Source organism: Pleurodeles waltl, chromosome 11 (genome assembly GCF_031143425.1).
Source record: "Pleurodeles waltl isolate 20211129_DDA chromosome 11, aPleWal1.hap1.20221129, whole genome shotgun sequence".
Lineage (NCBI taxonomy): Eukaryota > Metazoa > Chordata > Amphibia > Caudata > Salamandridae > Pleurodeles > Pleurodeles waltl.
In genome coordinates, this window is record NC_090450.1 from 354415790 (window position 1) to 354439602 (window position 23813).

Sequence of the window (23813 nt, forward strand, 5' to 3'; positions counted from 1 at the left end):
CAAAAAGGTGTTCTCGTCATGTAGCATAGCATTGAAGTCCACCAATGCTACATGCATTTTAGGAAGTAACATTTATGCCCTGATGGACGAGATTAAATCAACGCACACAGAGGTTCCTCAGGAATTGTTAAGCCTGGTATCTGACGCTCAGGCAGCTGCAACTCAGGTTATCCAATCTGGGTTGGATACAACTGACTCGGTTGCTAGAGCAATGGGCACTGCTGTAGTTACGAGGAGGCAGGCCTGGCTTCGTAACTCAGGATTTTCCTCTGATGTGCAGTCAACCCTACTGGACCTTCCTTTTGATGGTGACAAGCTCTTTGGTGCCAAAGCGGATTCGGCCTTAGAAAGGTTCAAAGATCGCAGGGCCACGGCCAAGTCGCTGGGCTTGCAAGCCACTTCTTCTACTTCCTCCAGATTTTTTAAGGAGGTTTCGAAGATTTGGTTGTGGTTCCTCCTCCTCTTCCTTTCGAGGGAAATTCCAGCAACCCATCTCTGCTCTCTCCTATAGATCTTTCAGAGAGAGGGGTAGGGTCCGTACCAGGGGAGCCACTCAGCAGCACTCTGCCTCTTCCTCTGGAGGGGTGCAGCAGGGGAAGCAGCCTTAGGCTTCCACCAATTCCCACTCACTCCACTCCTGTAGGGGGGAGGTTACTGAATTTTCTCCACAAGTGGGAGGTCATAACATCAGACTCCTGGATTACCAGCATTTTGAGAAACGGCTATACCCTTCCCTTTCGGGAGTTTCCGCCCCCCATCCCGCCCCGCCCATCTTATTTTCAGAAGGACACCTCCTTTTGTTAGAACAGGAGGTTCAAGTCCTCCTTTCAAAGGTCGCGGTGGAGTTGGTCCCAGAGCAGGAAAGGGGTCAAGGTTGTTACTCAAGGTACTTTCTGATTCCCAAGAAGGATGGTCGGTTGAGACCAATCCTGGAACTAAGGATCTTGAATTGGTTTCTCAAACAGGAAAAGTTCAAGATGCTGACCCTAGATCAGGTGCTTTTGGTGCTGAACGATGGAGATTGGATGGTGTCTGTCGACTTGCAGGATGCTTACTTTCATATCCCAATACTCAAGTCGCACAGGAAGTATCTCCGGTTTGTGGTGGGGTCGCAGCACTATCAGTTTGCGGTCCTCCCGTTTGGTCTTACTTCAGCACCTCTAGTCTTCACGAAGGTGATGTCGGTGGTTGCAGCGGAGCTCAGAAGGAAGGGGATAGCAGTATTTCCTTATCTGGATGACTGGTTGATCAAAGCCAAGTCTCCGGAGCTCGTGTTGCATCACCTGCAGTCGACAACCCAGTTGTTGTTCGACCTGGGTTTTTCGGTAAACGTGCCCAAATCTCACCTGGAGCCCTCTCAGCGCCTCCTGTTCATAGGGGCAGTACTGGATACAACATTGAATTGAGCCTTTCCTCCGCCTCAGCAGATTCAGGACATTCAGGTGTTGGTTCCAATGTTTCAAAGTCGAGCGGTCATTCCAGTCCTCAAGGTCCTACGTCTGCTCGGTCTGTTTGCTTCCTGCATACTGTTGGTCACGCATGCTCGCTGGCACATGAGGGATCTTCAGTGGTGTCTCCGAAGGCAGTGGTCTCAACACAAAGGGGATCTCCAAGGCTTGGTGAGGATCTCCAGAGATGCTGCCACGGATTTGAAGTGGTGGATTGCGGACGGCAATCTTTCCCGAGGAAGGCCGTTCTCGCAAGCTCCACCAGTGGCCACGGTAATAATGGATGCTTCCACTCTAGGGAGGGGAGCTCATCTGGGGGACCTGGAAATCAAAGGTCTTTGGTCTCCAGTAGAACAGATGTTTCATATCAATCTGTTGGAGTTATGGGCTGTACGTCTGGCACTCAAGGGCTTCCTCCCATCCCTTTGCGGTCAGTCGGTTCAGGTCCTGACGGACAATACTACCGCGATGTGGTATATAAACAAACAGGGAGGGGTAGGGTCGTACCTTCTCTGCAGAGAAGCTCTTCGGCTATGGTCCTGAGCAAAGGACCATCAGATTTGCTTGGTAGCAAATCATCTGGCCGGAGTCTTGAACGTACGTGTGGACAGTCTCAGTCGACATTTCTCGGCTGATCACGAGTGGCGTCTCCATCCAGATCAAGTCCGTCTAATCTTCCAGATGTGGGGGTTTCCTCGGATAGATCTGTTTGCCACCCGGGAGAACTCGCACTGCCCGTTATTCTGCAGCCTCCAGTATCCGGTACAAGGAGCATTGGGGGATGCGTTTCAGAGGACCTGGTGCTACCAGTTGCTTTACACGTTTCCCCCCATACCCTTGATTCCTCGAGTATTGAGGACAATACGCCAAGACCGGGCCCAAGTCATCTTAATAGCTCCGGATTGGCCAAGGAGGGTATAGTACACGGACCTTCTCCAACTCTCACTGTGCCTTCTGCTCCGTCTCCCTCTCAGGGCAGACCTCCTCTCGCAGTCGCAGGGGCAGGTTTTACACCCCCACCTCCAGAGCCTGCACCTTCATGCCTGGAGATTGAACGGGGCAACCTGAGTTCTTTCTCTCTCCCGCCTGATGTAGTGGATGTTATCTTAGCGGCCAGGCGACACTCCACTAAATCTATCTACGCTAATAGGTGGTCTAAATTTGAGGTTTGGTGTGGAGAGAGGCAGACTGATCCCTTAAGTGCTCATTTGTTGGATGTTTTATCTTTTGCATTGTCTCTAGCACAGAGGGGTTGTGCAGTGGCTACGGTTAAGGGATACTTGTCTGCTCTTTCAGCCTTTATTTGTCTTCCAGACCAGCCTTCTTTGTTTAAATCCCCTATAGTTCTTGAAGGGTTTTATGAATAAATTCCCTCCTACTCCTTTTGTTATGCCTCAGTGGGATTTGAACTTGGTTCTAAATTTGCTTATGGGGTCCCCCTTTGAGCCTATGCACTCTTGCCCCATGAGATTATTGGTCCTAAAGGCGGTCTTTCTGGTTGCAATTACTTCTGCAAGGAGAGTAAATGAGTTGCAAGCTATCTGAAAACCCCCCTTATATATCTTTTTATGGGGATAAGGTGGTGTTGAGGACCAAGGCTGCTTTCCTTCCGAAGGTTGTTTCACCCTTTCATATGTCCCAGATGATTACTCTTTCCACGTTTTATCCTCCGCCTCATCCTTCAAAGGAAGAAGAGAGACTTCATTGCTTAGATCCAAGGAGGGCGCTAAGCTTTTATATAGACAGAACTAAGGATTTCAGGCTGGAGGATCAGCTCTTCATCGGGTAGGTGGGACAGAGGAAAGGCAGTCCACAAGAGAACACTCTCCAGGTGGGTTGTTCTTTGCATTAAAATGTGTTACTCTTTATCAAAGAAAGAACCCCCTGATGGTATAAGAGCTCATTCTACCAGAGCTAAATCGGCCTCTTCGGCCTTGGCTAGGGGTGTTCCTGTGGTTGACATCTGCAAGGCCGCAACTTGGTCGTCCCTTCACACTTTTGCGAAGCATTACTGTTTGGACTCTGAGGTCAGAAGGGACGGCCATTTTGCACAGTCGGTGCTGCAGGATTTCTTGGTTTGACCATTCAGGCACCCTCCACCGAGTGCGGTACTGCTTTGGGACTCTATTCATTAGGTGAGGAATCCACAGGTAGTTGTATCCATCAGAAGAACGAGTTACTTACCTTCGGTAACGACTTTTCTGGTGGATACATTAGCTACCTGTGGATTCCTCACGGTCCCACCCGCCTCCCCGTTGCCTGTCTGGTCTCGCCAAGTAATTCTTGAGTGTGCTCCTCTTGGTTTTGAGGACTTGTATATATTCTGTATATATATTCATATTGATATATATTGTTCATATATTTATTGATTTGTTTAAAAAAAAAAAGAAAAAGGAAGGATTGAGTTATTAGAATTATGTATTTATTTGGAATATCATTAAATTTTGCTATTTGTTCTTTCATCTCAATGGCCTATTATTCTCAGGCACGTAAAAAATGTTGGTACTGACGTCGGCACGTCTGCGAGGACCTCTTATTGCCTGTATGACGTCAGACGGCACTGCGTGGGCAACTGTGACGTCCTCGTCGACGTGCAGAAGCTAGGAAGAAGATTTCCGTCGAATGCTGGCACAATGGGAGTATTCATTAGGTGAGGAATCCACAGGTAGCTAATGTATCCACCAGAAAAGTTGTTACCGAAGGTAAGTAACTCGTTCATTTGGGCAAACTTCGACAAGTTCTTGGTCTCGCACTGGACTCCTCATACAGCAATATTTTGCCGTCTCCCTTTCCTCAAAGTTTTTTTCAAACTCTGAGGTCGAAAATCCCAGGAAAGAGATGAAGTGAGGGAAAGGGGATTCCAGGGAGGGAGTCCAGAACACCCACCACCCCTCCAAGAAGAGTAGAATTCAGAAAAGTGCTCACCCCATATCAGGCCTACAGACATCCAACACACAGAAAAGCTTGCACACACCGTCTGGAGGGAACCATGGAACTTAGGGCCAGATGTAGCAAACAGTTTGCGAGTCGCAAACGGCGAAAATCGCCGTTTGCAAGTCGCAAACATGTGTTTACTATGCAGAAATGCATTTTGCGAGTCGGAACCGACTCGCAAAATGCATTTCCGACTCGCAAATAGGAAGGGGTGTTCCCTTCCTATTTGCGAGTCGCAGTGGTATGCAATTCCATTGGTCGCAGTTACCATCCACTTGAAGTGGCTGGTAACCCACTTGCAAAGTCGAAGGGGTCCCCATGGGACCCCTTCCCCTTTGTGAGTGGACCCACAAATATTTTTTCAGAGCAGGCAGTGGTCCAAGGGACCACTACCTGCCCTGAAAAAAAAACGAAACTAAAGGTTTCAGGGTTTTTTTCTAAGTGCAGCTCGTTTTCCTTTAAGGAAAACGGGCTACACTTGGAAAAAAAAAACTTCTTTATTTAAAAGCAGTCACGGACATGGAGGTCTGCTGTTCCCAGCAGGCCTCCATCCCCGTGAGTGCCCAGAGTCGCTATGGGGGCGCAAATTGCGACCCACCATATTAATATTAATGAGGTGGGTCTTTGCGACCCCATAGCGACTCGCAGACGGTGTCTGAGACACCGTTCTGCATAGCAAATTGCGAGTTGCAATTTGCGAGTCGCTCGGACTCGCAAATTGCAAGTCGCAATTTGCCGTCTTCCTACATCTGGCCCATAGTCTCAAACTCAGACACCACAATATCACAGGCACATGGGGGCTGCGAAACAACTTTCTGCGCCCCTCCCCCCCTGCTTTCATGACAATTATAACAGATCATACGACGGTCTAGGGAAGTGCCCAAAGACCAATAAAAAGATGCCCAAAAAAAGTCTCTAGAAAGGTCACATTGCACGCCACATGCAGGACTAGACGGGTACGCATGTGACTAGAGGGCATGTTGTGATTGCTGACAACACTCAGTGCGACACGCCTCCTCTTTATAAATTCCCGGGCAGATGTAGGTCGAAAACGCCGCCCTCACCGATAGCACATCCTTGCACACACTAGGACACTGGAGGGCTGGCAACACCAATAGTGTGCCAGTTAATGATTAATATGCTCACAAGATCACCCAGTAAAAAAATATACGCACAGACGTACACCTAGTCAGGCACTGAGAGGGGGAAGGGTTTATAACCCATAAAATCAATATGTTAATGAACAATAACCTATTTTTCACCAAAATTAGATACTTGGAGTGGAGCCACATTCAGAAGCCTCACTGAAATGACAAAAACGCAAGAAATTCCTAGGAAATAATTGGCAACAACACATGTAAGGATGCAATGTTTTTTCTTTTATAACAACCAAACCTAGCTCTCATCCAACAGGTCTGCAGTTGAGCACGAAGTCCACCACCTCTACAGCGGACCATCACTTTCCCAGCAGCCACACCAGTACCCCGAACAGGACCAAGATTTACAAAATGCTCCAAGAACTTTCTGCACCAATACCCCTAAAAGTATCAAGAGCTACAACCAGCTCCAAGAACTTTCCACATCATTACTCCCAATGGGATCCTGAACCACGCCCTGCTCCAAAGACTTTTTCAAACTGTTTACAACCAAGAAACTCCCATCACCAGAGGACTACAGACATCTCCGCTGGAATCATCTTAAAACCTACAATGTTTTATAATTTATGTGTTTTTATAGATTTGTACACCCTCTGTTTACTAGGAGTGCTACTGCATCCATGCATTTTCAAAGAGCAGCCTAGAGTATTCAGAAATTACGACTGCGCTTGCATAGGAATCTCTCCTATGTCACCTATATTTACACTTCACCCGACACTAGCATTCCACATGCACTACACAGCACCCTATGTCCCCTGATACTACATGCAGTAGGTGCAAAAAGGCTTTACTTATCCCAAGAGGTAGCCCCATAAAAAACAAAATGCCTTCTCCATCTATAGGATTAGGGCCAAAATATAACCTAATAGAGTAAAGACCCACAGGGAAGCAGGAGTCTAACCCACTACAAGACCAATCCCACAGCACTGTACCTTCTCACCAAGCCTTGCGATATCCAAACTGAGCTAGGTAGGATGCGCAAGAAGGGCACCATATGGGAGGATACTGTTTGGCCCCAAGACTTCTCTGAAAAAAGATTATTGGAGGTGGCAAAGCTGCCTAACCAGTACACACACACATCCACTCCTGCTTCCATCTGCTGTCCCAGGGTGGACCTTAGTTTATCTGGGGCTGTCTTCGTTAACAACCAGTGAACCCCAGACATGGAGTTTCAGTGTATAAAGCTAATATTGGCTGTTTCGGAATTGGTATGTGGCCAGAACGTCTGCCAAATTAATAATGCTGCAAGAAGTCCAAGATGGTGCCTATTTACATTAAAATATGCGCCTGCAATATAATAAATTAACCCCTTTGATAGGAGCGGCAGGGGTCTAGAGATAATTGTAGATATAGGCCCTCATTCTGACCTTGGCGGGCGGCGGAGGCCGCCCGCCAAAGTCCCGCCGTCAGGTTACCGTTCCGCGGTCGAAAGACCGCGGCGGTAATTCTGACTTTCCCGCTGGGCTGGCGGGCGGTCGCCTTCAGACCGCCAGCCAGCCCAGCGGGAAAGAGGCTTCCACGATGAAGCCGGCTCGGAATCGAGCCGGCGGAGTGGAAGCTGTGCGACGGGTGCAGTTGCACCCGTCGCGTATTTCACTGTCTGCGCAGCAGACAGTGAAATACATGTAGGGGCCCTCTTATGGGGGCCCCTGCAATGCCCATGCCAGTGGCATGGGCACTGCAGGGGCCCCCAGGGGCCCCGCGACCCCCCCTACCGCCATCCGGATCTCGGCGGTCCGACCGCCGGGATCTGGATGGCGGTAGGGGGGGTCGGAATCCCCGCGGCGGTGCAGCAAGCTGCGCCGCCGCGGAGGATTCAATGGGGCCGCGGTACACTGGCGGGACCCCGCCAGTGGTGCCGGTCCGACCGCGGCTTTACCGCCGCGGTCGGAATCCCCATTGGAGCACCGCCGGCCTGTCGGCGGTGCTCCCGCGGTCCTCCGCCCTGGCGGTCAAAGACCGCCAGGGTCAGAATGACCACCATATTGTTTGAATCAGGTGTAAATGACTGATTACTATTATATTTGAATAAGAATTGAAATATTAATGCAAGTGCAGCATTGATGTAGGCAGTTTAAGATGGCAACCATAGATATTAGGATACTTGCTTTAAGGTGTTGTAAAAGTTCTGTATGATCGGACTCAAGTGAATGAAGAGGGACCATATAAGGCAGGCACTAATGGAATCCAAGTTTGGTGCTGGAAAGTAGGCATGCTGCCGGAATGTTAGTTCGATTGCCGCAATGGGTAGCGAAAATATTTGCAAGTAAGGCCTAGCGCATTTACAAGGAACAGGATTCGTGTTCTTGCAGCACTGTATAGAGTGAAGTTCATTTCCGGGATATGTACTTGCTTGGCACTAGTGAATGTGCGCAAAGTGTTCCCAGTAATGCGTGTTTTAAGATTTTCCCCTGCTTCTCGCACCCTTCAATTCTCAAACATGTTGTCCAAATGATTTATAACTACTAGGGATGAGGATGTTTAATGTGAGGATTGCAGGGGGAATGACCACAAATGTTAACTTAAAATGTGTCAATTAGTTATGGGCAGGACATCTGTGGTAGAATTCTGGATTCTACTGTGATATTTTTAGTTAATACCTGGATAGGATACCACGCACGAAATGAACAGAGCATTCACAGTGAAATGAGGTTTGCGTTCTAGCAAAGTGTAACAAATGAAGTTCTTTTTCTTGAATAAGCATCTGCTTTGTGCCAATGAAGATGCTTAAAGGTGTACGAGGCCCTGGTAATGTTTGGCTTGTGACTTCTTCTCTGGGGGTCAAGGTATTAAACCCTTCTAGAAATAAATTGTGGGGGCCCTACTGAAGAATAGTCTGGGAAGAAAATTGATAATAATAGAGTGAAATTAAAGTAGTTATTATTGTAAGGCATGACGGAAGCTGGGGTGTAACCACTTTGAAGTAAATGGAAAAATATATATTTGTTTAACAGATTAAATTAATACCAAAAACTAACAAGTATAATCATGAATGTAAAGTTCAGAATACATCATATCATATGAGTGGAATTAATGATTTTTGTTTATAGAAAATATGGGATTCATTTAATCTGAGCCAAGTAATTTTAGGCTGGGACATAGTAGTTTAATATATGTATACTAAATGTACGTGATAGTATGACAGAACTTAATACATTGTAGTAAATAATGAATTGAGAGGGCATGAAGGAGCTTGATTTTACATGATGGAAAATTATTGGTTGGGCAAATTATTGTTTTCTAGTATGGTTTTAATTATGTAAATATTAATAGGTTTGTATAAACGCAGTATGTGATTTGATGTTTGCATCATAACTGGGATGGTGGTTGGTGTTTATGTATGTTTTATAGGCTCTGATGAAGTTCCTTGGAAGGAACGAGATACATTGGCTGGGTCTGCATGAAATGACAAAGAAAGTAAAGAAAGATATTTGCGAATAATAAAAGAATAAGAAATATGCAATACAGAGAACTGGACATTTATTGTTTACTATCTGCTTTTTGCATGCCATCAGCACGATGTGGCTCAACATAGAGCTTGAATTTTGGCACACGATGGGAACTATTTAAATATTTTGCCCTTCTTGATGGCTATTTATTTGCCTACATTGTTTGGTTGCAGGCAGTCACAACTTTAGGAACAGGCATTGTGGGTTTATTACTTGAGGAACTGACCAGTGCAGCAGGGACAACTACAACTGCCCCTTTGCTATTTACTTTCCGTGCAGGGCCATCCACCTAGGTGATACGAAGGGAAATTGGTCTCATAGGGGAGGTTTGAATAACAGCATTGATACCCTGTATCAGGAAATCTAGGACACTGAGATAGATAGGTATACGTGGACAGAAGTGAAGGGGCAACCCCTATTCGTATGGAAACTCACGCTGTATTCCTTATGTATCAGAGGCAAAGGAACTATTCCGCTGGGTACAAATGAAAATTGTGGCACAATCCCGCACATTCTGGATATGGGGCGCCTCCACGCTGATGGATACCTACTGACAATGCAGTACGTTTACATACACTCAGCTTGTACCAGGATGGAGGATCCATACCCTTTTTCACCTTGAAGACAAAAGCAAATACCTGCAGCTGCAAGTAACCAGGTGGGAAATGCTCAATATGATGAACAGCTCTGAGCCCAACCTCAATGCAGTCAAGGAAGAACTGAAAGCCATCCAGCTTTTGGTGATGCAACATTGGTATGTATTGGACTTGATGACCGCAATGAAGGGTGGAGTATGTGCGAAGATCGAAGCATCATGCTGTATGTTCATATCTGGCAATGACATGGACAATGGAACTCTGACATTTGCCATCCAAGCTTTACTCTGACTAGAAAAAGACATGCATGAAGAGGGAGGTGCCCCTGAAAAGGAGTGGTTCACAAACTGGTTCTCCAGGCTCCCCCGGTGGCTGACTGGTCTGTGCATGTCATTGTTGACAGTTTTCATTGTGTTACTGTTTTTGTGTGGTTTCCTACAAGTGGGGGTTTCCTGCTGTAAAAACACAGTCCTCAAATTGGGTAGAATGCAAGTTGGTAGGGAAGTGGGGAAAAAAAGCCCCAAACCATGTGACTGTCATAACGTATGGGTTACATTGTGTAGTTGAAAATTCAACTAGAGGGGGGAATGTTAATATTGGAATAGTCGATGTACACAACGATACATTCACATATAAGAACGAAGTTGCATCACCACTATTAGATTTCCCTGTACTGAACTCCCCATCAACGTCACGAACATACGTGGTCAGATAAGTTCTGAGACCCAGGCCACTGAATGACAGGTCACAGGTTGGATGGCGTGTAGTCAGCAGACAAACACACAAATAGGAAACTTAGATCAGATCCCACAGATAGGTGCAGAGACACCACAATGGTCCTAGGAGATTGGCCCCAATAAAACACACATGGCCGGGGGGGTACGTACATTCCAAAAAACACCATAGGGTTAGATGCCACATGTAGTTAGGAATACTTAAACAAGTGGAACACATTAAAAACCTAACTTATTTTTTGCTATTAAATATTTTTCAGTGTACCCCAACATTTTCTTGACTCTAAATGTTTCGAAACTGTGGCAATTTGAAAATGTATTAACAAAGACCTATGGTCTTCTGTGTGACATCCTTCATGTTGATGTTTTAATGGTGTACTGATTCCTGAAAGTCCTTTATCAAAAAGCAGGACTGTACAATTTGCTGCTTTATATATTAGATGTCACTTCTCTAACCACTAACGTTTTAAAATACTGCCTTATTTTCAGTGTCTGTTGTGTATATATTTTCGCTCACTTAAGTGTACATTCCATTCCAGTATTTCTGCAGCATCACTGCTAAAACAGACAAATGGACTAAAATACTGATTACTGTGTTACCACGTCAGCCACTCATCCAACAGTGAGAACTTTATCAGCTTCTAGTCTCATGGACATTTCAGATTCCAGTAAACCTTCTGTGATATCTACATTAATGCTATATTGTTGATTAATTTCCCAGTTATGCTGAGAGTGGAAAAGAGAAGGGCAGGCACCAGAATGATCTTCGTAGATGCGGACTTGCCAATCAATTACAAAAGAAACAAATCAGCAACAGAGGCAGTAGTGTTGGTGCGGGGTGAAAGTTTGCCTTTGATCAAGCGTTTGCGGCAACTACCTTTGAGGGCTGCATTGCTAAAATTAAAAGGCCATTGTTGTCCAATTCAGAGGCGATCATTTGACTGAAGATTGTATGTGCTTCATTCACCGTGAAACTATTTATTACTGATTGTAAAGCTGTCACCCTGGTGAGCTTGTTTTATCCCAGCACGGGATGCTAATCCTTCTTTAGCAATACAACGAGATAACTATGTATGTATCTACTTTGTTCCGGTTTCTCTTTAGTTACACAAAGAAAGAAAATTACAAACACTATCACCTTAATTTCCCAATGTTAGTTAAGCACTGTACGCAGTGACTGCAGGTTTATTTACCTAAGTAATAAAACTAAAAATAACTTTCCCCTTCCTATAGAGGAAGAGCACATCACTGATATCTGCAATGCTTACAAATATAAAAAGTGCTAAGTACAGAAACCGATGTAATTTAAATATTTTAAACAAAATAATTAGCACGTTGGTGTTTATCATGTTGCTGGCAAATTTGCAAAATCAACAGCCAGCCTTGGAAAAAACACATTTTTAAACCAATGATGAACAATCCCGCGTCAGAACATACTAATACGTTCAGGCCTAGTTGATAGTTCCACCCCTCCTCGATCATTCTGCTTCAGTGTTTTGTACGTTTTTCTAATGGTTACTAGCATTAATTACCAGACCTCACCACCTGACATGATCCAACATTTTAAATAATGTTTGCTTTTCCCTTCTGCAGCCCTTTAGCTGAAACAAGCACAGCTTTGTTCCCTTTACCAAGTCAATTTAGTTTAAGAGACAGAGGTCGGAAAAGGAGGCAGACTCACAGCTAGTAAATGCCTCCATTGTAATGACACCGGTATACCAATTAACAGTTTCACCTGATAAAGTTTGCAATGAAGGGCACTTAAACCATATTAAATCGAGCGACGGCAATGTGGGGACATGACACACTCCAAGCAAGTTGAAAAATGCGCATTTTGAAGCACCGCAAAATGAAATCCATAGACAACGTGTATGAACTTGTCTTGATTTTTTAATATAGCAATCCACTGTGTCTGGCCTAGCCAAAAAATATCAACCATGGCTCTACTGAACAGCATACTGTCCATTCACTTTCAGTCCCTAAAACGATCCCATGTAATAGCCTCTGCATAATCTATTAACTGTTTTATCACCATAGCCCCTTCTCTAAAAATATAATCCCCAATGCCTTTTAAGATCAGCTTCTGAGTGTCTTGTGAAAATCCTTTTTTTCCACTGCCAGAAGTTTGGTAGAGGAGTGTTCAACAACAGGAACTAAACTTGGAACACTCTACCACTGAGCTTCTGGAACCTCCAGCGCCATCTATTATTTAGCAAGGTGCCAAAGGCCTCGATGTTGTTTGCCTAACTCCTAATCCAGATGCACTGGACTTGGTAGCTGTTTAGCAGTTTGAGGGACTTCTCAGTCTAGTTGGAGACACACTCAGAATGATACTATACATTTATGAAGAAGTGCTACCATAACATAGCATGCCTTCAGTTTCTTCCACAAAAAAGGCAGAATGAAGCTACACCCCCACCTTCTCCAGCGCCGATTCAGACAGGGAAGGTGTCAATGGAAAGGGGAGAATATTAGGGATTTTTTCTAAAGCTGTGTGGTGTCTTTTAGTGGTGTTTTCACTGTGTTATGATCTAAGTTAAGCCTGACTGCTCAGTGCCAAGTTACTGCAGGGTGGGCACAGGAAAGTTTGGATTGTGTTTTGACTTACTCTGACTAGAATTGTGGTCCCAACTTGGACAAGGGTGTATACCTCTGCCAAGTAGAGACCCCATGTCTAATTCCCCCAGCCCAAGTATATGAGGCAATAGCCTTTCTCCCTCCCCTGGAGGCAGATGGCGTGATTACCCCTGATATGCTCTCCCTCCAGGGGGCAGAAAGCCCACTGTATGGCAGCTATATATATTTTTAATAAACTAATGGGGTGGATCTTTCCCAGCCTAATATCTGGCCCAATGCTCATCCCTAAAACCTCAGTCTTTCTGCTCCCCTGTGGACTAAAGCATCCCATCCCAATCACAAGCAAGAGGACATTTGATTATTTTCGGTGTTTTTACAAATGGGCTAGGAGAGTTTGGCTAACTCCCAGTATCATCCTACTTGCAATGAGAACGGCTGCACTTTTTGGGCTTGGGTTGGCTGCCACCTGGAAAAACCTACCAGATCCAGACAGTTCTGAAAACTAGACATGTGGGCGAGTCTAGGGTGGTGGCTTCTCATGCATCGCACCCCACACCATTTTGTTACCTACAATGCCCTGCAAACCTCAAAAGGTGACTAAAAGAACACATTTTCCTCACATTTCTGTAAAGAAAACTTCTGGAATCCGTGGGGAGCCACACGTTTGCTGCCACACAGCATTACCCCAAGTCTCCCCATAAAAATGGTACCTCTTGTGTGTGTGTGTGTGGGCCAAGACATCTCAACACAAAAGGCCCTAAAGTGCTACGTGGAGAGATCAGCAATAAGGGTAGCTGCTGGATTTGGGGCCATGTCTAGCCGTCACCCATGGAAACCTACCAACCATGGACAGTTTTGAAAAGTGGAAAACCAGGGCATTCAAGGGTGGTGTGGCTTGTGTGAATCTAATGAGGATTGCTTACCCACATTTCCCTATAAACCTCAAACTTTGCTTAAAAGCATGCATTAGCCTTACATTTCTGTGATGGAAAATTCCGGAATGTGCAGGAATTCACAAAGTTCTTACCACCCAGCATTGCTCCACTTGTTCCAATAAAAACGCTGCACCACTTCTGTGGTTGGCCCTTATGCCAGCAACAGAAACTGATCCAAATGAGGTCAATAAAAGTCCCCACACAAGGGCTCCCGTTGTCCTTGGTTTGAGCCATAATACACAAATTTCTTCCACTAGTCTGCATAGCAGGCCCGGTGGTAGGTCTGCAAGCTTTTTTGAGAATGCTCATGCATTCAGGTGGGAGATTGAAGTACCCAAATTCTATGTCTTCAGGAACCAAGGTTGAGTGACCTGGGGTCTGGGTGCCTAATTTCTCCATGGTTCTGGATGAATAGTTCCAGCTTGTTGAATAGCCTCTCAAGCGGAAACCAGAGAGTGTTTGAGCAGAGTCATGAACAAGGGCTTGCGGACCCATGTGGAGTGTGAAGAACACCTGTCGAAGCCTCCGAACCACAAACAGAAGCAGAGGGAGAGGCAGAAAAGCATAGGCAAATCTCTCTGACCAGTTCATCCATAGTGCATTGCAGCTGGATTGAGGGTGTGGGCATCTGGATGCGAAAGATGGGCATTTTGCATTTTCTGTTGTTGTGAAGAGGTGTATTTCTGGGATGCCCTATCTCTGGAAGTAGCAGAGGAAGACTTGCCAGTGGAATTCCCACTCCTGCTGTGATAGTTGTGGAGAGTGTTTGCCCCCTCCCCTATTTCAGAAGGTAAATCATGGTTGCCATATTGTCCATCTGGACAAGAACAACCTTGCCTATCAGGTGAGATAGGAAAGCCATTAACGCTTGCTAGATGACAGAGTTCCAGGTAGTTGATATGGAGGCCTTGATGCTTTGGATCTCATTTGCCTTGGACAGTCCTGTAAGAACGCAACCCCATTCCTGAAGGGAGGGTTCTGTTGTAATGCTCCTCTGTGGAACTGGGTCATAAAAAAGGCTGCCCATGCAGGAGGCTTCTGGTATCCACCACTGCAGAGAGCAAGAAGTGCGGTGGCTGATCAACACTAGATCATCCTAATAACCCTCCACCTGAAACCAATGTTGCTCTAGGCATTTCTGCAATGGATGCATGTGTAACCTGACATGGGGTACTATGGCAATGCAGGGAGCTATCATGTCTAGGAGGTGCATGACTTATGACCAGGACCTGGTGATATGGCTGCTAAAAAGGAAGGCATGCTGGATCCTGGTAGGGTTTACCTATCTCAGAATTGAGAATATCTCCACAGTAGTATTGGATCTGGAGGGGTTGGACATGGGATTTTGTGGTGTTGATGGTAAACCCTGTCTTATGAAGGTGATCTATTGTGACCTGTGTGTTGGCGGCATTGCTAGCAGGTGGCACTCTTGGTCAGCCGCTTGTCCAAAAAATAGGAGATGCAGGTACCCTGTCTGGGCAGTTGTGCAGCCACCAACGAAAGGCACTTAGTGAACACCTGATATGCAGTGGTAACCCAGAAGGGGAGCACTTTGAATTGGTAACGTTTTCCGTTGACATCAGACCTGAGATATCAACGATGAGCCGGATGTATTGCTATGTGGAAATAGGCATCCTTCCGGTGGAGCGACGTCATGAAGGGACCTTGCTGGAGAGTGGCCATATGGAAGGGCTCTGAAAGATGTATTTGTTTAGGGGCCTGAGACCCAGAATGGGTCTGAGGGATCCGTCCTTTTTGGGCATTAGGAAGTACAAAAAGTACACTCCTGGGCCCTGCTGATGGTAGGGGATGGATTCAATAGCCCCTTTGAGAAGGAGCGCATAGATCTTTCTCCCTGAGAAGCCTTTTTCTGTTCCGGGTAGTCTTTTGTTTGCGAGGTGGAATAGTTGGAGGCGAGGAATTGAGCTCCAAACAATAACCATGTTGGATAATATCCAACACCCACTGGTCTGAAGTGACGTTCTGCCATGTGACAAATAAGCCTTGGAGGTACCCCCGACTGGTGGTGTGTGGTAGGAGTGAGAGGAGAAGGGATAAGTCAGGGTTTGGTGATGGTTGCAGCTCCTTTTGGGGAGCCACCTTTACTTCTGCCCCTAGATATGTTGCCCCTGTAGGGCCCTATAAGGTAACCCTTGGGAGAGAATTGCTGTCCCTAGGTGCGCTTGTAGGACATGGATGCTTCGGGGTGGGTGGTCTCTGAGACTCCGATAGGATGTGCAGCGAAACAAACAGCAGGGAGCAGGTATCTAAATTGCACCCCTCGCCTTAGCTGTCTCCACATCCCTCTTTGTCTTCTCTAACATTTGGTCCACCTATGGGCCAAAGAGATGCTGGCTATCAAAAGGCATGTTCAACAAGTTCTTCTGAACTTCCGGCTTGAAGCCTGAAATTCAGAGCCAGGCGTGTCTTCATAGGAGAGTGCTGGAATTAACCCCTGGCAGTGGTGTCTGCAGCATCTAAGGCACAACAAATAGTAGTGTTCAATATCTGCTTGCCCTGAGATACTATTTCATGTACCCTCTTCCTGGAGGTATTAGAGAGCTCCTCCATCTTGTCCCAGATCAGCATAATCTGTTCTTGAAAGAAGGCTGAATGAATTGAAAATACATCATTGGTTGAACGATTGTTTGGCCACCCTTTTGCCCACCTCATCTATGCGCTTACTCTCTTCCTCCCTTGGTGGGGCATTCCAGCTGGCCTGGGAGTTGGCTCACTTACGAGCAGTAATGACCACCAGAGAGTTGGACAGGAGCTGAACACAAATGTAAATGTGGTCAGTAGTGGAGGATTTATATTTTTTATCTACCCTAGGTGTTATGACCCTGGCTCGGAAGGGGTACTTGAAGATATCAGGTGTGTGGCTTAGCTTGCTCTTAAGCATGTGAAGGTACCGAGTAGAGCGGAGAGTGGAGGACAGGGTTTCCAAAAGGAAGCTCTCATCTATGGGCTCTGTATGAAGATGAACCTTGTGGAATAAGGCGGCCCTACCAATGAGTTTCTGATAGGACAAGGTCTGTGTTCGCCAGTGGTTCTGTGTCATGAAAGTCCCATTGGTCATCCTGCGGAAGGGTGTCAAATGTGTCGTCCTCTCCTTCATGCACACCCATGTCAGAGTGAGGAGACCTCTGAGGTGTGATGTCAAGGAGGACCCCCGGAGAAGGTAGGGAAGATGAAGACCGAGTAACAGGGTGATGGGATGGTTGTGCATGGGTTAAGGAACTGGTAGCTTTATCCACCTTACTGCGCTGCTTTGGTGTAATCAAAATGTCCAAAGCTTCCTCAAAGGACAACTGGCATTTTGAGGGTGGAACAACATCAGACCCCGGAGAGCAGGCAAGGACCCAGCCTGCATGGGTGTGGATGACCAGGTGTTTCTGCCGTGCGTCAATCTTCTCTCCTGCAGTTTGTGGAAAATCGGTTCGACCTTGCCAGTGACCGAATGGACCAAAAACCTTCCCCTCAACCACCCAAACACCACAACAATGTGAATCAGGACATCAGAAGCTTCTACACCTGGATCACTGACTGTGCAGTTATCATCGCCACATCAAGAACAAGAAACACAGAAGAGCCCCCAAGCAAGCCAGCTAGTAGACCGAAGATCTCAGGACAGCCGAGTGCCACAGCAAGCACCTCAAGAGAAAGTGGCGCACCAACAAAGACCCAGCAAACAGAACCCCCTACAAATCAGCACTCAACCTATACCACTGCCAAGTACATGAAACAAACAAACCCTGGCATCACACATCAAAGCTAACCTCAACTACAGTAAGGAGCGCTTCAGCATAGTCAAGAAATTCACCAATCTCACAACGAACACAAGCAACCTTTCTCCCTTGCATGCCCTTTGCAACAGACATGCAGGTTTCATCCACAACCAAATCATTAAAATTTACAGAAACTTCAACCCCCAAATCAAGCCTGAAGACTTTTTCCAACAACCATACCTCCACACATGACCACTGCAAGGCTAACCACCTCAAAACTAAGGACACCATAATGAAATCACTCCACTCAGGCCTCTTCCGACCCATGCCCCGCCACATCTTCAACCTAAGAAGCATCCAGGATGGGCCTCAAACTTTCCACCCTATTCAACACCTCACTGAATTCTGCCACCTTCCCAGAAGACTAGAAGCACACAGAAATTGAACCCCTGCTGAAGAAAAATTCAGCGGACTCCAACAAACTCAGCAACTACACACCCATCTCGCTGCTCCGTTTTCCAGCCAGTCATTGAAAAAGCCATCAACCAACAACTCGTCATCTACCTGAAACAATATAATTTCCCGGATGACTCTGAATACAGATTCCACAGCAACCACATTACTGAGATAGCCCTGATTGTGGCCACAGACTACATCTGAGCCCTTTTTGGCAAAGGAGAGTCAGGTGCCCTTATCCTCCTTGATCTCTCAGCAGCCTTCAACACTATCTCCCACCACATGCTCATCACCAGACTTCCCGACACAGGCATCCAATGAGCCGCTCTCAGATGGATTGCCTTCTTCACCAACAGCACACAAGTCCACCTTCCACCCTTCACCTCCAAACCAATCATCAGTGGAGTCCCTCATGGCTCAGCCCCACCCTCTTCAACATCTAACACAGACAAGATGGAAGTCCTGATCTTCGGCAGCAAAATATCCCCCTTGGATGCCTCCTAGTGGCCCAAGAACTGGGGCCCACTCCAGCCCCTGCTGAGCACACCAGGAATCACAGTATCATCCTGGACAGCAGACTCACCATGAGTTCCCAAGTCAATGCTGTGTCATCCTCCTGCTTCTTCATCCTGCGCATGTTACATAGGATTTTCAGAGGGCTTACACAAAACACGAGACACACCATCACCCAAGCCAATGTCCTCAGTCGACTCGTTATGGAGTGGGGGATCAAAGCCCACCTAGTTCAAAGACTACAGACCCTACCGAATGCATTAACAAGACTCATCCTGGATCTCCCTCATCACCCTCACACCACCCCCACCTCAAAAAATTCTACTGGCTCCCGGTTTAGAAGAGATGCCAGTTCAAGCTCCTCAACCACATGTTCTAGGCCCAGCACAACTCTGGACCCACCTAGATCAACCACTGCTAAAATTCCACAAACCCTCCAGCCACCTTAATTCTACCTCCCTCATACTGGGCCATACCCCCCCCGCATGCAATGCAGCAGATATCACAAGTTAATTCTCTACCCGTGAATATAAAGAGGAATTTGGTCTTCCAGCACTAATTACTGCTGGTGAATATGTAATTCTGGGCATTTTACTGTGGAAAGTCCTCAAGAAATGACCGGAACAACTGGTTACCTGTAAACAAAAAAAATGGAATTGCAGCACTCTGGAATACCGGATGCTAAGAAACAACACCAACTACTTGTAATAGCATTTTGGACAAAAACTTCAGTTTTCAGCTGAAACAGGAATGTTTCTCCACTGATAATGAGGGAATATTCTTTCTGTAACTCCAGAGATCATGTTCCTAGGTCAAACGAACTGTGCGTCTAGAGGCATTACTATTTCTTATCTGACTTCAGAAGAACTATTAAAAAAATGTAAAGGATTAACATCTAGCACCACAACTGTAATATCTTGTGTTGAGCCTCTGACCTTTCATTGGAGAGTGGGTTTTTCGTGGTGATGGGCTGCGTCCTCGTAACCCTAGAGTCCGGCGCAATGTGGAGTACAGGCTACTCAGTCTGAACTCTGCATCTCTCTTAGAAGAATCCACTTTTGCTAACTCAGACTCTAGCGCATGGATGCGCCCATCTGCTGCACTCAGGAGCAATCGAAGATCATCAGCTGTAGTGCTAGTCTGCTGCAGTTTCACCTCCATGTTTTGGAGCTCATCTTTTAGTTTTTTTTCATTTCCATGGCTTTCGCTCAGGCGTTCCTGGAATTCATTGTCCCGAATTTGCACTTCGGACTCCATTTCTGCCAACTTTCGATGAAGGACACTGACCTGAAAAGAAACATGTTGAAAAGACATATGGGTATCTCAAACTTTATGGTGTTAGACGCAGGTGATTAAAACATCTACCTGTAAGTGTACAACAGGACCTTCATCAAAAAAAATGAAGAAACCTACTCCTCATGTAGAACAGAAGGAACAATGGATGAAAGAAGAGTGGACCACTTCTACTGTATGCTTATCCACGCCTACGGAGCTCTCCACAACACACAGAACCAACCGACCTCAATGGTGACTCCAACTCTACCAACCCTCCAGACAGCTATGCTCCACCTATATTGCCCTCGCACAAACCCCTGCATCTTCAGAAGCAAGACGGGAGGGCACGCTTTGTCCTTCATCACCTCCAAAAACTTGAATGAACCTCCTCTATACATCAGAACCTACACTCCATTCCTCAACTTCTGCATGAAACTGAAGATGTGAATTTTCAACTAGTCGCACCACCGGGCCTTTTCTCCTGCACCAGCACGTGGATACCCTCAAGGGTGATAAGCTGTGCTATAAAAAACTACCTAACATTTGCCACAGAAATCTTAACCAGTTAGACAGATGAAGACCGCACCACAGGTACTGTAATGGTACTGGTTTGTGTTTATTATCCTATCCACTTTAGTTTCCTCTGCAAACAATAAAGGATTAATTCTCACAATAATGTCTAAATAAATATTGAATTTAAAAATAAATACTAGGTCCCATATTGCTCTAGTGGACCTCCACCATGCAGCTAGTCTACTCAGAAGCTGTCACTACTTACTTCTCCTTTGATGCTCAAACTTCAACCAGGGTTTCATCATTTGCTATTAGGTTGTGCAATTTTAAAAGTAAGCCTTTTTGTGTGCTATTTCAAGTGGCTTCTCATTGATCAAGTAGTCCCACTTTAGCTTATCATCTTAATAAAGCACATGACTACAGGCAGTCTCTTGACTGGATCAGTGCCAGGCAACTGTATTTCACAAAAGAGAGGAGCCACTATTGGAGGTCACCAGGGGAAGCTAGTGTATTGTCTTTCCCAGCCCTGGAGTATGCACATAGATTATGCCACACATAGGAGCTGCAGTTGAGCATATCATTATCCTTTAACATCCATTCACACACTTCACATTATGTCATACTTCCCAGAACCACCACACCTACCCGCATATCATACAGTTCTGTTCAGAGTCCACCCAGAACCACAAGGGTCCTAGTGCAGATAGCATCAATAGGCAATAGCTAGGTCCGCAGGAGCTGGGAGGAGGAGCCTTAAGCTCTTACTTTTGGCTCGGGCATGCCTCTGGGTCGCTGACTGTGTGTGTGGGACAGGTCAGCCAGACTTTGCTCTGCTCTGACCAGCATCAGCACAACACTTCTACCAGAGAGTTCAGTGGATACCTCCGGTGATCTGACAAATGCCATCATGTAATTAACTGCAATAATGTACTTAGCAGCAACAGGGCCTTCAGTGGGCCACTGTAAGATGAGGCAGAACACTTTAGTTCTGGCATTTGAGACTCTCACCAGACTGTTTTTTAAAACAATTCAAACACAATATACATACCTAGAAGGGCTTTTGGATGCACGCTTCATCTATAGGTCTCTTACACTGTCGTTAACATTTTGCTTCCACCCACCATAGTATACAACATTGGTCGGTCCACTTTAACCACTTTCTCTCTTGAATCTGAGTGATTGTAAAAAGCCTGTGCAGATTGTTCACATCCGCCTAAAATAGTTTATTTCTCTTCATGGGCAAAGCTTAGGGTGAGCTTTTTATTTATTTTTATATTAGTTTTAAATACCAGCTATTTATTTTGCCTGCACATCAGGCGTCGAGGTAGGTGGTGATTTATTTTCCGTCTCCTTGACTGTGACTTGAGTGCTTGGTTAGGTGTTGATTTACTGTTGTCACATTCTCAAATAATCAAACCTAAAAAGCTTGTGATTCAAACAGAACTATCATTACAAAAAAAGTCGTGTGAATGTTTTTTCAATTTTACATTTTTATTGCAAACCTATGGTGGCCATGTTTAGATGCCGGTATATTTTCGTATTTGCCAAATTATTCCATTACAAACTAAAAGAAAGGTAACCTCTGCACCAGCCTGCTAAGGTCAAATCTACTGGCTGTGCTAATGCTTATTTATTATGCAATTTCATTTCTGGCTTACTTATTTATTTAACAAACAAGCTACATTTTAAAATATCTTACGGGGTTAGAGACACCTGCTGCAGAGACCTTTGTGTGCCCAGCAATTTTCAGGATACAATAATAAGAGCAAGACAACTCTGAATCTTAATCTACTTGCAGGAGAGATCAGTAAGTAAACAACTGCTGTAACAGAACTCTTCCCAGCATTTTTGATGAATCGTTCTGGACAGACGTGGAACAGATACTGTCTACTAATTTGATTACATACAGACGTTTTAAAATACGAGATTTATGTGGGTTGTGTTTTCAAGTGTCAAAAATAGCCTTGCCTCTAAATTCCGAATAATGACAATATTGTTACAGGTCCGTTTCAATTAGGCAGTTATTTCAGGGAAGTAATTCCAGGCCCAATATTACAATTCCAGGAGTATTTAAAATACTGGAAAGTGTAAGCATATTTTGTATTTATCATAAAGTACCACCCGCTGCATGGCACAATGCGTAGCATGCAGATCACATATTTGTATTTTATGTAGACAACCAGGTTGGTTTTACTGTTTTTGTCACAAAGATCCTTTTCTTAGTATAGGCAACTACTGTTACGTTTTAAATCCTAAATGAGTGTTTTACCAGACTAAAAACTCTTAACATATAATGTCTACCAGTACAGGTGCAATGTAACTCTTACACTTTATAGCCCTCATTGTTTCATGCAGCACTTCCTGTACATTGACTTAAACATTTGTATGAGTCATTGTCTCTGTATGTGTGTGTGAGAGAGATAGGATGTAACGCTCTTTGACACCCTATATACTGGGGTGAGCAGCACTATAAAAATATACAAAATAAAATTGGGAAGGACGCTATGGAGAGATGATGTGTACCGTTGGAGGATTATAGTGAGGGAATACATCAAAAAGGAGTTCACTGGGGGCCGCTAACAAATATTTTTGCTCAAAGTGTGTCCCCAAGATGTGCCAAGACAACTCCCTAAAATCACATAATCACACCTGCACTAACACACAGTGATAAATGGCCATACCAGAATTCAAAAGGTCACGCGGTTTAATCAATCAATCAGAGGATTTGTATAGGTGACTTGTCAACCGTAAGGGTATCTAGGCACTCTAGGCTGCAGAGCTCTAGACAAAAAGCTAGGTCTTGAGGCCCTTCTGGAACTCCTGGAGGGTTAGAGCCGCCGTTCTCAGGTTGACTGGGAGGCTGTTCCAGGTTTTGGCTGTGATGACGAAAAATGCAGGACCTCCGAATGAGCTGCAAAGGATGCTGGGGTGTGGGGTGGCTGCGAGGTAGAGTGTTGCTGAGCAAAGGTGTCTGGAGGGTTGGTAGAAGTTTGGTCAGTGGTTGAGGCAGGTGGGTTCCAGGTTGTGCAGGGCCTTGTATTCATACTTTAGGATCTTGAATTGAAAGTGTGTGCATAGGTAGCCAAGTGGAGGTTCCTCAGGTGTGGGTGATATGAATTATCTAGGGATGTCCAGTACGAGTCTGGTGGCTGAGTTATGGACGACTTGGAGTCGCTTTGTGAGGTGAGTTAAGATCCCTGAGTAGAGAGCATTTCTGTAGAAAATGAATGCCTGAGTGACTGTTCTTCTAGTTGTGACTGGGAGCCACTTGAAAATCTTCTGTAGCACGTGAAGGTTCAGGAGGCAGGCAGCGGAGACTGCATTGATCTATTTCTCCATACTGAGTTTGTTGAGGATGAACCTCCGGTTCCTGGTGGCATTAGAGTGGGTGGGGGGTGGTCCAAGCTTGATAGGCCACCAGGTGGCATACCAGGGTGTGGCAGAGTTTCCGAATAGGAGGACTTCTGTTTTATCAGTGTTAAGCTCGAGTCAGTTGTC

At 45.6% G+C, this 23813-nt stretch overlaps 1 protein-coding gene across 2 annotated transcripts in view; it reads right to left on the bottom strand.

Moving 5' to 3' along the window:
* Window positions 1-23813, bottom strand: part of CROCC2 (ciliary rootlet coiled-coil, rootletin family member 2) — an 878259-nt gene that overhangs the window by 264614 nt on the left and 589832 nt on the right. For both annotated transcript variants that reach the window (XM_069213663.1, XM_069213664.1), the window contains one exon: window positions 19463-19814. In XM_069213663.1, the coding sequence (XP_069069764.1) occupies window positions 19463-19814 (352 nt within the window). The remainder of the gene's footprint in view (window positions 1-19462; window positions 19815-23813) is intronic.